A 15,920-nucleotide genomic window follows, 5' to 3' on the forward strand; every position below is an offset into this window, starting at 1 on the left:
TTTCTCCACCAGATATTTATTCCTAGCGATGTGGAGAATGCTTTGAAACAGCACGTACACATAACTCTTATAGAAATTATACTTAAACAACTGAACAAATGAATAAAAGCTGAATTTTATGTTAACTTTAGATGCTTTACTTTTGGTGTCTGGTCACCACAACATGAGGAGTTATTTCAGATATTGCACACAGATATTGAAACATTCCTACTGGACATCATCAATGGAGACAATGGCGATGAGGAGAAATTACGCGTTTGTTTATTATCACTGTTTTGACCAGAAGCGCAGCTCCTCCCACTGAGACTGACCGGACCAATGAGCTCAGCCCCCCCTCAGAGGAGTGATGTGTGTATCTAAAACTCCGGGCTGCCTGATCATTGTACTGAGTCAGCGGCCATGCGCAAATGGATCCAGAGGAGGGCTGTGCTGTGTAGGCTGTAGTCTACATAAGACCTCCGGCTGCCTGCGGGGCTGCACAGACACACCGCCGACTGGAAATCACAGGCAGCGGCTGGAGCCTCGGCGTGCGTTTATCTACCAGAGGCGCTGATTTTACGAGGAAAGCATAAATCCAGGATAGTCTGTCGGGTACTTTGGGATCTCTCTAGCAACCCCTCCTCCTCCGATCACCGACCATCTCGGACCACGGATGCAGAGAGCAGCAGCGATGCGGCGGCTGTGCTGTTAACTCTTCGGACCCCCCCCACCCCCCTGCCCTGCCCTCCCTCCTCAGTCTCACTCTCTCTGTCTCTATTTCTGTGTTTTTGCCGGTTTTTACGGTTTTATCTTTAATCACAATGAAGCTCAAGCCGAACCAGACCAGGACATATGATGGTGATGGCTTCAAGAAACGAGCAGCGTGTCTGTGCTTCAAGAACGAGCGTGAGGAAGAGGTAAGAGATTCCGCAGTGAAATGTTATGGAGCACATGAACGCTGCACGGGCATGACTGTGTGGCCTAGTATCTGCACCCAGTCATTCAAACACAGAGGTGACTGTTAAGAAAATGGACAGTAATCTTTATGTGCATGATGTATTTTTGATTTATGGCGTCTGCTCTTAGGTGTAGCTTTAATTACACTGTTCGCTGTTTCTGTCAGTGCCACTGTGTTGGTTTGTTGGTTTTGCTCCTGCTGCTGTTGCTGCTGATGCGCCTCGGGCTATCCAGTTTAGGCTAGTTTGAGGAGCCCGGAGAGAAATGGGAGAAAAATGGCTGTTGTCAAAGTGGATTCAATTATCAACACACGAATAACAGCTGAGGCTTTCAAAATAAAACAAATGACTCAGAGCTCCCATTCGGCGCTGCGTTGGAGTTGAGGCAAAGCTCTTATTTTGAAGAGGAACTCACTCAGCTTCCTGTTAGCTTCGTGCTAGCTTGAAGCGGCTAACAGAGGGGGCGAGGCGCTCCGTTGCACGCTTGCTTTTAATAGAGGTTTTGTGTTGAATGAGGAAATACGAATATAGGCCACGACTCGTTTATAAATATATCTATCAAATGTCGCTTCACGTTACCACATTTAATCCCACGCCAGGGTGAGCAGGCAGTGGTCATTCATGATTATGCAGCATCCCGCCGGCCTTGAGCGGGCAGCTGCGTAGCAATAATGTGGATGGAAGGATTTAAAGGGATCTTTATCGTGTAAATAATGAATCCTGTGACAGACTTGAATTGTTGTTGTGTCTTAAGGACTTTTTTCTTTGATATACAAGACAGAAGACCCACTTTAAAGGAGATTTCAGCAGTGTTTTGCACTTGAAACCTGACTGAAAATACATCAGCTGTGATATTCTCTGTATATATATTAGACTATTGGGGCCAACAAAGATTATTGTGGACGTTTTTGACGTAATGTGTTTTTATTTTTGGTTTACCAAAAAAATCAATGACCAATGTCACATACAGATGGCAAATCAAACAGTAGAAAAAATACATAAAATCAAGTAATTAGAAAAAAGGGTTGGCCTGCATGAGTCAGAGAAATTAAACAAATGGACATATGCAAAAACTGAGGCCCTGGGTACAAAATTATAATTGTTAAAAGCAGTTTTGGACTAGTGTTGGATGGACACTGTCTCTATTTACAGAAAATCTACTTCTCGGCAAAAAATCCCGTCATATTTAGTACTTTCAGTCGTGTTATGGGTTACTCACAAGTTATCCTTGCTTTTATTTTTGTCTGGTCAGTAACTGATTCCCTTGTGGGACTAATAATAGCCATGTATCCATATTACATGTAAGTCATCGGCTATTTACGTCCAAACATCAGGACCATATCTCTGTTTTTGTGGCATATTCTTGCGTGTCTAAATTTAGCCTACTCTTTGAGCTTGGCATAAACAAGCTATTACACAATATACTGTAAAAGCAGCCCAGTCTGGTGTCACTAGACTGGCACTGAGAGCTCTGTCTGAGCCCTCCAGTGTTTGGCTGTACAACAGAGATCTGAAGATTTACACACACATATATACACAGAAGTATATCACTAACACATGCAGATGTTATGTCATCATCATGTCTGTGCTTTATGTGCAGGACCATGAAAGATTTAGAGATTTTCTAATATTAGTGATATGAAGTCAGAGATCTGTGTCTGCATATTTGTTACAAATATTTATACCTGTACTTCTGCGTAATTTGTCTCAGAGCTTGTTGTTATACACCAAGTCTATCTTGTAATCACAGGAGAGGATATTGTCAGAGGATATTAGGGCAACATAAGTGTGTAGGTGTCACCCTCAGGATTTTCAGGCTTCGATGGGCATGTCTGCTCATGTAATCACTAAGATGACACAAAGATGACACGCTTCAAATAAGAGAACCAATCTGGTCTTTACTGTGGCTTTCTGTTATCAATACTTTCCTCAAACACATGCCTGCACACAGACACAATCAGTTCCTGGACACAGGAGACCCAACTGTGGTGAAATAAGAGCCATACATGCAGCAGGACTGTTTTGTTTTGGAGAGGAAAGGGGAAAGCTGAACCCTCAGGACGAGGTACTCGACAGCAGCAATTAAACTCCCAACAGAGGAAAACAGGAACGAGGGCCGGCTGTGCTCGCCGAGCAGGGCACCTGACTTTAAGGGCATGTGAGCTGCTTCGGCTCTGAGTGCCAACAGAGCCTCTTTTAATCATTTTATATAGTTGTCATGCAAGTTACAAAGCCCACAGTTCAGTAAGTAGTTCAAACTGAAGTAAAACTTTCATGATCATATTAAACTAATTCTCCCAGCTTTACGTCTACAAACATTTGCAGTCACTCCAATTAGATATTGTGAAGTGCACAGTGAAAGCTACATATTTGTGGGCGAGTAGCTGATAAACAGTTTCTGTGAAGTGATTTCATCATAACTTTCTCACCTACTTGCGCAGAAATAATCATACTGCAGTCAAAAATAAGGCTTTATGGATTTAAAGCTGCCATAATCAATATTCTTATATTAACAATAGAGCAGATGATGTGGAATGTGAAATGGATTGCTCTTGTTGACTAGCCAACGGTGAATTATCACCTGACTCTGCAGCTCCTCTCAGCTTATACCAACTTCTGCCACTCAGCTTTAGTGTTTTGGTTTAGTCTCTCAGCTCATCAGTGAGAACATGAAACTTTAAAGGCCAACTGTCCAGCACCAAACGACAGACGGACACAGTTAGTGACTCGCTGGTGAACTCAGCGGACAGTTTAGCAGCTAAAGAGGCAAATTGGGAGTAGGCGGAGACCAAAGCAGAGCTAAAATGAGAGTAAATAGTGGACTCGTGTTCGACAGGTGGTCAGAAACATGACTCCAAATGAACGTCAATGTCACTTCATATGTGCTGGATGTGTGAATGAGCAGATTGCTTGCAAACAAGTTCACCAAGCGTTTCAAACGTGTCAGTGTTGTGTTCACAGCTTGTCCACTTCCCCCAAGAGTCCTTTAAGTTACTCTACTTTCAGTTTTGATTTTCTGTATCCAAACTTTAAACTGATGAAATATTTTGGTTTGCTTCATGAATTAGAAGCAACCTAATGTGTTCCACACTGTATCTGTCAGTGTTTGGCAGCGCTGAGGCTTTATTAAATCAAACTTTATATGATGCTGTGGAGTCCATGTATTATTTAGAGAGAGAGAGATTCTCTGATCAGGACAGCGGTTGTAGCAGTATCCTCCATGTTTATCAGATTGTAACCCAGAGGCTACATATTGAAGATACTGCAGCAGATTGTAAATAATGTTGGGCTGGAAATGGCAGCGGCAGGTTATCAGTGTGAGTGGATGCTCCATCATAAAGTCAGAAATGTAGGCGTTCAGTCTCTCCCAGTCTTTGCCTCTCCTCCTGGTTCCCTGTTTATGACTCCTCTCATTTGTTGATACCTGCATAATGCAGCGACTATATTACTGTCTTAGCACTATTGATTCCACCCCTGCACTTGTGTACATGAGTGTCTTAGACTTTCCATCATTCTCTCCTCCCGGCACCCGGCCAGGCCTGGCATTTGGAGCCTTCTTTATTTGACAGCTACAGGCGTTCTACCTCGAGGAGGAGGAGGAGGTGTTTATGTCCTCCAGAATATCCCTGTCTGCTGTCCCTGATACAGGCCATGCCAGAGGATTCGCTGTCATATCCTGTGCTTTTACGATAAATGGTAGCTCTGATATCTCTAATTAATTTAAAAAAAGAAGTTATTCTTAACTAAATTAGAAGACCGTCGTTTTGCACTTTTGTGCGTCATGTTGGTTGTCCAGGAGCTACATTTGTTCTAATGTACTGGGATTGCACATTGTCTTGAAAGTTTGGAATATGCTTCATTTGAACTATTATGTTTCTTTGAAAAGGGCTTGATTTTCAGCATAAGTTGGCGTTCCATCTATGCAATCACTCCAAACTTCAAACCAAATATCTTTTAAATATTGGAAATGAAGCAAAATCGTTGTCATATCTGTCATCGCCTGGTGTCTCAGACCAGATTATCATTATCAAAACAGAAAATCAAGGTTAATATGAACACCTGGTAAAATAAAGAAAGTGACAGTATTCATAGATTGCTGTGGGTGTAAAGGAATTCTGCAAACTTTATTTTTCACACTTACATTTGTAGTAGCAATTTAGATGTGATGATAAAGGGTTTTAGAGTCTGAATTTTTAGTGTAGGCGCATTGAAACTGTTTGAATTTTACTCTGAAAAAGCTGCACAAACTCTCAGTGTTACTTTGCTTTATTACACAGATTTCTTTTTAGGTAATAGAAAGATTGGATAAAACTACAAGTCTGACAATTGTCCATAGTGTATTTCATTACCCAGAGGAGATTTACCGTACGTTGCTTCAGAATTTGCCAACCTCTTCATTCACACTGGGGGCCCCTGGGAAATGGTGTGACTTTCCAAAGCAGTAAAATGTCACTAGGACACACAACAGTGTACCCTCTTGGTTTCTCCTTCACCCTGCCCCTCTCTCCAAATATAAGTGGATTTTCTGTGCTGAAGAGTTTAGCTGTCAGCTGACTGTTGACCTGTCTATCATGACAGTGTGAGTTATTTTGTTATGGTTCCTCATCACATCATGAAGTTCAAGGCAATGCAGCTTCTTTCTGTTCGTCAAACTTTATCGGACAGTTCAGAGACAGTGAAGCTCTGGATGTGGATTATGTGTCTGTTCCCAACCAGGGATACTTTTACCCCTGGGGTACTTCTACAATTGCCAAGGGGTAGTCTACTTGAAAAGATTTATAGAGTAGCTCAAATAATTTAACATAATGGAAATGGTGATTTAATTTAAAACACAAATAAAATCAGCTGTCAACATCTGAACAGATTAATTTAGCTGAAATTATAATTTGTTGAAGTAGAATGTTAAAAAGTTAAAGAATAAACAATTCAGCTAGTTAAATGGTAAACGTTAAAAGGTAAATGTGGTGGATATAATGTTAAAATAGTTATCAAAGTAATGGATAAATGATTCAGATTGAAAGCTAAATGGTTCATTGTATGAAAGAAATGTTTTAGCACCAATATCCAAGTTTATATATTTAATAGTGTTCAGTAACATGTGGAACAGGATGGATGGAGTCGATGGGGTTCTTAAGTTAATCTGTGGGGTACATCAGTCAAAAAAGTTTGGGAACGACTTCAACTTTTAACTTCAAATACATTTCAGTGAATTCACTGGGTTTCTAAAACCTGTCCGAGTGACTTTGTGATTACAAGAGGGAGATGAATACAAGCTTGGTGGCTTCATTTTGTTGTGATGACAAACGCTCCTCCTTGCTGAAGTGTCCTTTAGCAGAGCTTCAAGGCAGCGCTGAACCCCTGCTGCTCCCTCTTATGAACATGTAGCTGTATTCATCTCAGAGGCACGTGTGAAGAAACAAATGCTTAATTACATACAGTTTGTAATATGTCGATTCAGTGCTCTACATTCCTAAATTCATTAAAACTAAACTAAATGCAGCCTGTGCTGTTTTGGAGGATGGACAACTAAGAGTCCCTCCGGAGCAGCAACCAGAAGATAAAAATGGAACAACCAAAGCAGAAATGCGCTTTGTCCTCGCTGCCCCGGAAGCTCTGTGGCTTTTGTTTTGTATACATCTCACACTGTTGGCTCAGGCACGTTGACACCAGTGATCTCCCTTAAAGCCTCGCTGGCTGCAGCTCAGCACCCAGACACACACACACACACACACACACACACACACACACACACACACACACACACACACACACACACACACACACACACACACACACACACACACACACACACACACACACACACACACACACACACACACAATCAGACTGAAAGGGCAGCGGGTCGCAGTGCTCTGAAGTATCCAACACATCCAAAACACAAAGAATGAGTGAATTTTGTATGATGTCAAACCGCACCCCGCATGGAGATACATGACTAAATAATTATGGCCCATATGAAAGCAGACTTCTGGCAGGTGACATTCATGTTCAAAAGCTGGACCTTGAAGAAAAAAATCGAAAAGGGCTTCTGAATCTTCTAAATCTTAGTTTAAGCTCACCTCATTGGGCAAAGGCCTGTTTGCTCATCAAAGAGCTCCCTCAGGAGGTTACGAGCTTCAACTTTGCACATCTTTTACAGTTTGCACTCCACTGAGAAGACGTCACTTTCTGCACCAGCACTGTTTGTACTATTAGTGTGAATGTCCCGTCCTTTAACACTGATCACTTACTGTACGCTATAAAACATGCACCTGTCACATCTGTCTTGTGTTCGCCATGAACCTTTTCATCTTCAGAAAATGTTTACTGAGCGTGCACACACTTAATCCACATCATCGTGCTTGACATTCATACCGTATAGCTACACACACGCAGCCCCCCCCCCCCTCTCCTCCAGTCCTTCATCCTAACCTACATTGCCTGGGAGCGAGCAGGTGGCCGAATTGGGTGAGCGCGGCACGTGAAGAAGACGGCAGCCGACAGAGCTTGCCGTCAAGGCCCCGAGCATGTGCCGTGCAATCGGTTTGGCACTCGGACCCTGGCCCTCAGAAGGCCTGTGGTAGATGCAGCCGCAATCCCATTAGAGAACCTGAGGGAAGCTGTTCGAAAGCTGAGTTAGGATTAGGTGACAGACTGACTACTGTGGCAGATTACTGCAGGCTGGTCAGATGGGAGGTGAAGGTGGATGTCAGCATATGTTGCACAAGCTGCTTTCTCTCTTAATGCACGTATATTTACATTCACTTATCATTGTGTGTTATTAAATAATCTATGACTTGACCCAAGAAGTAAAAGTCCTAATATGGAAATGAACCTGACTACAAGACTTAATCCCATTTCACTGACTGACCTGTATTGGCTGTTGATGTCATTGCGACCTGTGTCCTGTCGCAGACTGTGTTTCAATGGTGATTGAATTGCTCCATGCAAATGTGATAATGTTTACAGCAGGTGTGCTTGTGTCTGTTGTGGTTGCTATACGGATACTGCCAGAAACTGCAGACACAGGCACATCTGATCTGTGCATATCAGTGTACACTGCAACTGTAGTGTAATTCAAGCCCCGCAGTCCCGCTCAGGGGAGCTCTGACAGAATCTGAGTGGCTCATGCTGGGTTTACATGCATTGTTTGCTGGGGTCACGTTGTGCCGGAGCTGCTTCAATGCTGGCTTTGATTGAGCTTCAGCGCAATACCAGAATAATGTTATTTGTGAAGTAGGCAGGTACTTGACGCCTCTCAGAACAAAGAACCCCAAAATAGTTGAAAACAGAAGAATTTCTTTCACTGAAAAAATCTAATAGATACAAGTTAAGGTCCTCAAAAATATAAGAGGAAACCGTCAGTTTGTTCTGGTTTGTTTTGTTTATTTTTCATATACATTTTACATATATATTCCATCTATTTGTTTCACTCAGAAGACCATTTATACCAAATATCAGGATTAAATGTGTAAAGCTTTGATAGCTGTGGTGGATTTAAGATCCTGTCAGCAACAACAGAGTAAATAGCAGAGGCAGCACTGATCATCACTCATCAGCCCTTCAGACTTGAGTCAAAAGGGTCACGGGTCATGTCTCATGTTAAGTCCTCAGTTTCAATGTGACAGAATAAGTCAAGGCTGCAGAACAGAGGAATAAGGTAGCTGAGGCAAATATTAATGTACTATTGGGTGTCCATTAACTGTGCTTTTTCTGGGTGAGATTTCCCCTTGATGTGACATTTTTATCTGCATCTAAAGAGGCCTATGATATTTCACAGTAAAATGAAGGAACTGACCTGAACTTGTGCTTTCTTTCACAGGTTCTGCTGGTCAGCAGCAGCCGGCACCCGGACCAGTGGATCGTCCCCGGAGGTGGGATGGAGCCAGAAGAGGAGCCATGTGGTGCAGCAGTGCGAGAGGTCTTTGAGGAGGTGAATAATACTCAGAATTCATTTTGATTAAAAAGCACTTGAACTGAGGCTCAACTCCAAACTGTTTCTGACCAAAAACTATCCCTTCATTCTATTTTCTCTAGATAGTTGCTTTTCTTATATAACTGGTATTCAAAGCAAATTTTTTAAATTGGCTCTATAAAAATGTCTTGATATTACAGCTGCTGTTGAAAAAGTTGTCCGTTCCTGCAGCTGTATGAGAAAGGGAGAAGTATTTTTGAAGATCCTGAAGTTTAACATAAATATAATCCATAGTCGATATATCTGTGTCAATAAGGAAACTAGCTAATTATCATAATTGACGAAAGTAAAGTGGGGTAATGCAATAATATAATATAATATAATATAATATAATATACTTAACATTTGACAGGGAGAAATCTGAGTCAGTGTTTGCCCAAAGGCCAGCTGAGATGACATGTGGCTGCTGAGCACATAACACCTGAGATGTTTTTGACAGGGCGACATGTCTTGAATAAACATCTGTGGATCCTCTGGGTCACACGTCTCTCCTACATCACTGCATTTGTCCATTTCCAGTAAAAAAACAAAAACAAAAACATGCTGAAACGACAAAAAGTGTAGTTGTGTAGTTCAGACAGTCGGCTACAGTGTGAATGCTAGGGCTGAGATGTTTGAAGGGTCACGGTGTCAGTAGCTGGGTGACTGAGGAGTCTGCTGGTATTCCGGAGGTCCCTGTGGTTGAGAACCTTGTGTTCTCAACCACGTCAGCGGTCTAAACTTGGCTCCTCGCTGGATTCCTGTGCATTCACAGATCCTGCAGCCCAGCCGGCTGGACACATCAGTGGGACAGAGTGATACTTGTGAAGTATGTTGTGCAGGGGGCTAGAGAAGGGAAAAGACAGATGTCATATGTCCTGACAGTAATTTGATTCCTGCAAAGTGCATCTGAATTAATAAAGCAACGCTAAGTGTTATGAAAGGGACATAATTACATTTCCACAATAGTACCCTTCCAGGATTCATGCTAGCTTTTTTTTCCCAGGCGATGGGACATAACTAATCATTGATGTATCATCCAACCTGTCTTAATCACTACGTGGTTCCATATAGAAACCATTTAAGAGCAAAAATGATTGTAGCTTGGCTGACAGTTTCTACCAAAAAAAAAAGGCCACAGAGGACAAAAATGAACTCTTAAAATATCTCAGTCGAGGCGCAAATTTATTCAGTAGTTTCGTTCTGACTGTTTTTGTGTTTGAGTAATTGTTTGTCAAGCATTTCTATGTCAAAACAAAGCCTGGGAGGTTACAGCAGAGTTCAGTTCATGGAGGCGGACCTGAACATTACATTGTAACACACAATACCCATTGTTTTGACACAGAATATAGTCTATAGTGTTCATACACAAAACAACAACAAACAAAATAACTAAAACAAAAAAACCAGTCCTTTGCTGCCTGTTAGTTTTGTACACTAGAGCCGGTAGGGAAAAAATCGTTTTCTAATAACAAATGTTTTTTCTTCTTTTGTTCCCCAGGCTGGTGTGAAGGGCAAGCTAGGACGTCTGCTCGGTGTATTTGAGGTAAGATTTCATGGTTTCATCATTTTTTATACATGTCCATAACAAAGTTCTCCTACAAGGGTAAAGAAAGCACAAATAACATTAATGTTAAATGTTAAAATGTTTACATTGTAAGCATGCAATGTATCATTTTTGTGTAATAGACTATGGAGTTTCCTTTAGAAAAATGTGAAGCATGTTGATGCTCCAGCGAATAAAAACCAGAGTAACTTTGATCTTCAGTTGTAATGAATGCATAAAGTACAACAAAATGGGCAGAAAACAGCTAAAGCTGAAACTTCAAGTGCTTTTATGAACTTATGCAGGTGTGAAGACAATCCTGTCACACTATGGTTTTGTATTATCTAACATTCATTCCTTTCCGTCTGATCTCTAAAGCAAAACCAGGATCGGAAGCACCGGACGTATGTGTATGTGTTGACTGTCACAGAAACGCTGGAGGCCTGGGAGGACTCCGTCAACATAGGTACAGTTTCCCTCCACCTTCTCATGAATGTTTGCAGCTGTGGTGTGTCTTTCTTTTCACTCGGCTGATGAGTAGCTCACGTTTTACAGTGCACTGCTTCTTTTTATTTATGTGAGGGCCAGTGTGCGGCATGGAGACTATATGGGCACTGGGGTATGCAGTGACAACAGGTGTCTATAAATCCTGTCCACTGATCTTAGCTGCAGTGGTTCTTGGCTGCTGTATATCACAGCTGTCAGTGGCCTGGAGGCCAGTATCCAGCCTGACTTTGTTATGTGCTCAATGGAGAGCATCCTCCACCTGTTTCCAGTCTTGTTTTCAAATCAGGAAGAGGTTACATCAGGCTATATTAAATAGGTGTTTTCTGTATGACAACACTAAATTGATAGAATTTGTATGTTCCGGCTCTCTAATTGCTCTATACTTTGGAATACAAGGAAGAAAAGAAGAAATCCTTCCTAACTCATATGTTGTGCTCTGTCTCCCTCTACAGGTCGTAAGCGGGAGTGGTTTACTGTGGACGAGGCTATCAAAGTGCTGCAGAGCCACAAACCCGTCCACGCCGAGTACCTGCGGAGGCTCCAGCTCAGCTGCTCCCCAACCAACGGAAACTCCATCCTCCCGAGCCCACCGCCAAACGACAATTACCCCCATTACAGCGCCACTGCCACCACTCCCCCGACGGGCAGCGTGCTGGGCACCTCCTGCAGATAGGACTGCACCTAAACCTCATGTCCTGTCCAGCTCGGACAGTTCGCTGAAAGTCTGTACAGTCTTGCATGAATCTAGTGACTTTCCAGAGTTACGGCTCTCCTGTATGTATAATTTCTAGTCTTAGCTGCAGGACAGACCAAAGCCATCAGCAGGACTGTGTTAAAGACTCGTGTTAAAGACAGAGCGGGAGAAGTCTCTGACAGAAAAACTGTGGATATAGCTATCTCAAGAACACACCAGACTGATGAGCTGAAGCTGAAATGGACGCTGCAGCAGACTCTGCTGCCGTTAATCACCCGGTGAAGGAATGCCTTACAGAAACTTTGTATGAATGTTGTATTTGGGTTGTCTTATTTCACTAACGGTCATTTTTATTTCCTTTTTAGCAGAGTGGATATGCTTTCTAGTCAATAAAAGAATAATTGACCCCAAAGCACGTCCCATGTGGGGAATGTTTCCACAATGATAACAACATATATCATATGCTACATGGATCTAATTTAAAGAAAGGCACCTGAGCACTGATACATTTCAAGGATCTTCTCTGTTGTATTTTAATGTAAAGTGAGATTTTCATTCATTGTTAACATCTTTTTTTAAAGATAATGATAAATTCACCCCCAACCAAAATGGATGATGGTGATAAAAGTAAATATTCTAAACTGTTCATATGAATTAACACAAACAAAATGAACTGGAAAATTCCACGACAGACATGGCTCTCGGCCCAAAATGAGTCTAAACCTGCAGACGTACTGTCTCACAGGACTGAACCAGCTGTCAGTGAGTTGACTTCCCAGTAAACCAAAAACTGGATCTGAGTCACAGCGCTGTGCTCGATATCCTTTGACACGACACCGCTGTGTTTATAGTTAAACTTCAGCCAAGGCCCCCACAGTTACGATTCCACTAACCTTGACTGATCCAACAAACTTGTCTGTTGACCATTTAAAGCCACATACCTTTCATCAGCGCAGACTGTTTCCCATGTTGTCAAACTGAAAGTATTTTACTGGTGTTACATGCATCTTTGCCTTAGGTATGACACGCTGCTAGGATCAGTTGAATTTATTTCAACTCTGGTAATTAAAAAAGTGAGTTTTCTTCAAATATATATTTAATTAAATGAAAATTACTGTGGTTGACTGCTCACTTTAAATTCATATTTAGCAGTTTTATCACATCACATGGTGCTGCAAGGCAAATTGGCTAAACCAACCAACAAATGACGTATTTTCCTTGGACAATATGATTGTTTTTGTCACCATCTGCAAATACTAGTGCCCAGGGCTGCAACAAACAGTTACTTTCATTGTGGGTTATTCTAATTATTCTCTTGAGTAATGTATTAATGTTGAAAACTGGTGAAAAATGCCAATCGATTAAATGACTAATTGTTTCAGCTTTACTTGCATCCAACAAAAAATGTGTTGCTAGGGGATTTTTCAGACCATAAACTCAAAATATTCAAAGTAGTGCAGCTTTTTCTTTCTGAGCTTGTAGTTATTTCATAAGCTCGACTTTTGGGGGCGTCACAGGATCAAACATTTGTATCATGTGACATCTGTAACCTGTTTAAATCCAGCCAGGGGGCCTTTGTTCCACGTCATCCCTTCTTTCTCTCTCCGGTTTCCTGCCTCTCAAATAGATATTTTCAGTTAACAGCAACTACAATTACACTGTTTTGATGACAGAAATCCAAAGAAAAATGACTCAAATCAACAGTTTTTTGCTTATGTAACCCTTCTCACTGAGGAGACACCCACTCACCCCTGTGTTGACAGCTGAATGACGACGAGCAACTATACAGAGATTTGTAAATAGCTTTGAAGAGAAACATTGAACATGTGTTTTTAACCTGAACGAAACCTGTAAAATTCTCTTAATATTTTATATATTTTTTAACAATGTTTAAATGGCAGGAAAAAAAACCATGTAGAAACTCCGGTGAGAACAGTATGTACAGTATATTTGTATTGATGACAAAGTGCCACAGGTTTAGGATATGAAGGCTGGTTTGTGTCTCAGTGTGAAACAGATGGGTGAATTAATGCATTTTAAAATCATGATTTGGTGAAAATCAATGTGACTGTCCATTGATCATCAGAATGAGATGTTCAGTTCAGTGGAACAAGGACAGAAGAGAAGTTAACTGAAACTTCAAATTGGCAAAATTACAGACTGTATCTTTTTTTTTCCAGTATATACATATGTAGCATCTTGCTAACCAACTTGTGTGTGTCGGATACACAAGTGTGAGTATTAATGAATATAGACATTAATCATAAAATTGGATTTTTATAACATTTTGTGGGGGAAAAATGTAGTTTTAGAAAATAAAGGCACGACGTTAATGATCAGGGGAATGTTTTGGAGGCTTTGGTTAAGACAAATGTTTGTTTAGTCCCAATGTTTTGGAGGAGTACAAACATATCTCCTCTCTTAAGTCTCCCCATGTGACTTATGCTGTTTTCTGCTCCATGACAAGTCTTACCTGCAGTATTATAAACTCTGATTCACCTATTCAGCCGTCATAAACTTTCAGCCTGGTTTGGCAGGTAAAGTCAGTCTGACCACCTCAAACCTCTGTGTGTGTGTGTAAGTGTGTATTGTGGATTGATGAACTTGAAATATGATGTGCCAAACTGAAAAAGTTGTTGGAAAAAGATTTGATATCACATTATATTATACAGAATTGTAGGCCAACTGCTTTGTGATTTTTGATTGATTAATGTAATTGCAGAATATAATCATTTATAATGTGAAAAAGTGGAGGTTGTTGAGATTGACTACATCCTTCATTGTTGAAATTACGACTAATGAACCGCAGGCACTTATTATTTTTACCCCATACTGTTGTTAAAATTCACTTGTCATGTAACTGAGCATAGAAGAGTACAATCCAAGTAACATACATTTAACTTAAACCCATTAATCCTGACAATTTGCTGCTCAGTGTCCTCCTGAAACACCTTCCTCCATTTGTTGGAGCCTCTGTGTGATGTTTGGGTCTGTGTTGATCTGTGAATGCTCATTTTATGGGTAAAGCATGACAGTAAGGATAAGAATCCCACAAATGAAATAACTGGATGCTCTCAAGCACAGACATGTGTGATGGCCTGGACATGGGCGTCCAGTAAACGGCCGGTGTCATGTGGATTTGGACAGTTTGATTGTTTGCTGAACACATTGTAACGTCACATGGATGTATCCAGTGCATTTTAATCAAACTTAAGATTTGTCACCATTTTGTCATGAATATAATGCACAGACAAGTTTAATGTGAATGTCATTGGAAGACTTGGACTGGAAAGAGTGTTTGAGAAAAGATTGCATTAAAGGGGAAAAATCTTATTGTAACTGTTGTTGAATTTTCATTTATTTGTGGGCAACATCTTGTGTGTACGCTGTTTAATAGCTTTGGAGTCATGACTAGATTAACCTGCCATAGGGCCTCAGGGTATAAATGTGGCCACTTCCCACACCCACCCTCACAGCAGGGATTAGCATCTGTAATGTCACATGTTTACTGGTTGACATTTTTGGATTAGACGGTTTGCACAGTATCAAGTCACAGAGGCCGTAAAACTACATTTTGCCTCTGGGTCCAGATTTGGAAGAAGACCCCTATAATCACATGGACCGTTCTTAAGTTAGCGATGTGAAGCTAAATTTGTATTATCTCTAAGCACCACAAACACATTGACCATGAGCCTTCAGGACAGGTTCACCAGCTTTGTTTGGTAGTAACATATGATATTGTAACAACAGAAAAGAATAGAATAAAATCAGACTCTATAATAGTTTGTGTTAGTTGATATTGGAAAATTCATTGCTATAAAAATGCTGGTTTAATTGTACAACTTGCATAAAGACTTGCAAGACTGCCTCTTGTGTTTGGCTGTGGTTTCACCTCACAACTCAAGCCAAAGATGGCGGTGCTCTGGATCAGTGTGGAAAACTGTTCATGTGGGTAACTCCTGAATTACTGTTACTTTTTCATCACCAGGTGAACAAAAGCTTATGTCTTTTTAATTCCAAAATCTGGCTGCAGTGGCTGCATGAAGAATCTTTGAAGAATCTATCCATCTTGCCTCCAAATGGTCACCAAAGTCATTGTTTTGCAAAAGTCTAAATTAAACAATGATACACAAAAGTATTTAAAGTCAACTTTGTCTGTCTCAGGCAAATGATCTGTGTTCATGATAAGGCTTGACAAAATGTTTATGTAATGTTTATTTTACACTTAAGTAAAGGTTGTACTACCTTTAAAAGTACAGTGTGTAAGCTTTAGTAGGGGTCTAT

At 41.0% G+C, this 15,920-nt stretch overlaps 1 protein-coding gene across 1 annotated transcript; it reads left to right on the plus strand.

The window, feature by feature from the left end:
* Positions 1–434: 434 nt before the first annotated feature.
* nudt4b (nudix (nucleoside diphosphate linked moiety X)-type motif 4b) lies at positions 435–12,207 on the plus strand. The gene is made up of 5 exons (XM_070853721.1): positions 435–896; positions 8,758–8,868; positions 10,391–10,435; positions 10,814–10,901; positions 11,395–12,207. Exons 1-5 carry the CDS (start codon positions 801–803, stop codon positions 11,613–11,615), a joined length of 561 nt encoding a protein of 186 aa, XP_070709822.1. The 5' UTR covers positions 435–800; the 3' UTR covers positions 11,616–12,207.
* Positions 12,208–15,920: the final 3,713 nt, after the last annotated feature.

Source organism: Pempheris klunzingeri, chromosome 22 (assembly GCF_042242105.1).
Source record: "Pempheris klunzingeri isolate RE-2024b chromosome 22, fPemKlu1.hap1, whole genome shotgun sequence".
Classification (NCBI taxonomy): domain Eukaryota; kingdom Metazoa; phylum Chordata; class Actinopteri; order Acropomatiformes; family Pempheridae; genus Pempheris; species Pempheris klunzingeri.

What these genes read in the sequence shown, in the direction of transcription:
- nudt4b (XM_070853721.1), top strand. Translation starts at nt 801, where the DNA reads ATGAAGCTCAAGCCGAACCAGACCAGGACATATGATGGTGATGGCTTC. An exon ending in TGCGAGAGGTCTTTGAGGAG is followed by an intron (nt 8,869 to 10,390) that starts GTGAATAATACT and finishes TTTGTTCCCCAG; the next exon opens with GCTGGTGTGAAGGGCAAGCT. An exon ending in GTCTGCTCGGTGTATTTGAG is followed by an intron (nt 10,436 to 10,813) that starts GTAAGATTTCAT and finishes TGATCTCTAAAG; the next exon opens with CAAAACCAGGATCGGAAGCA.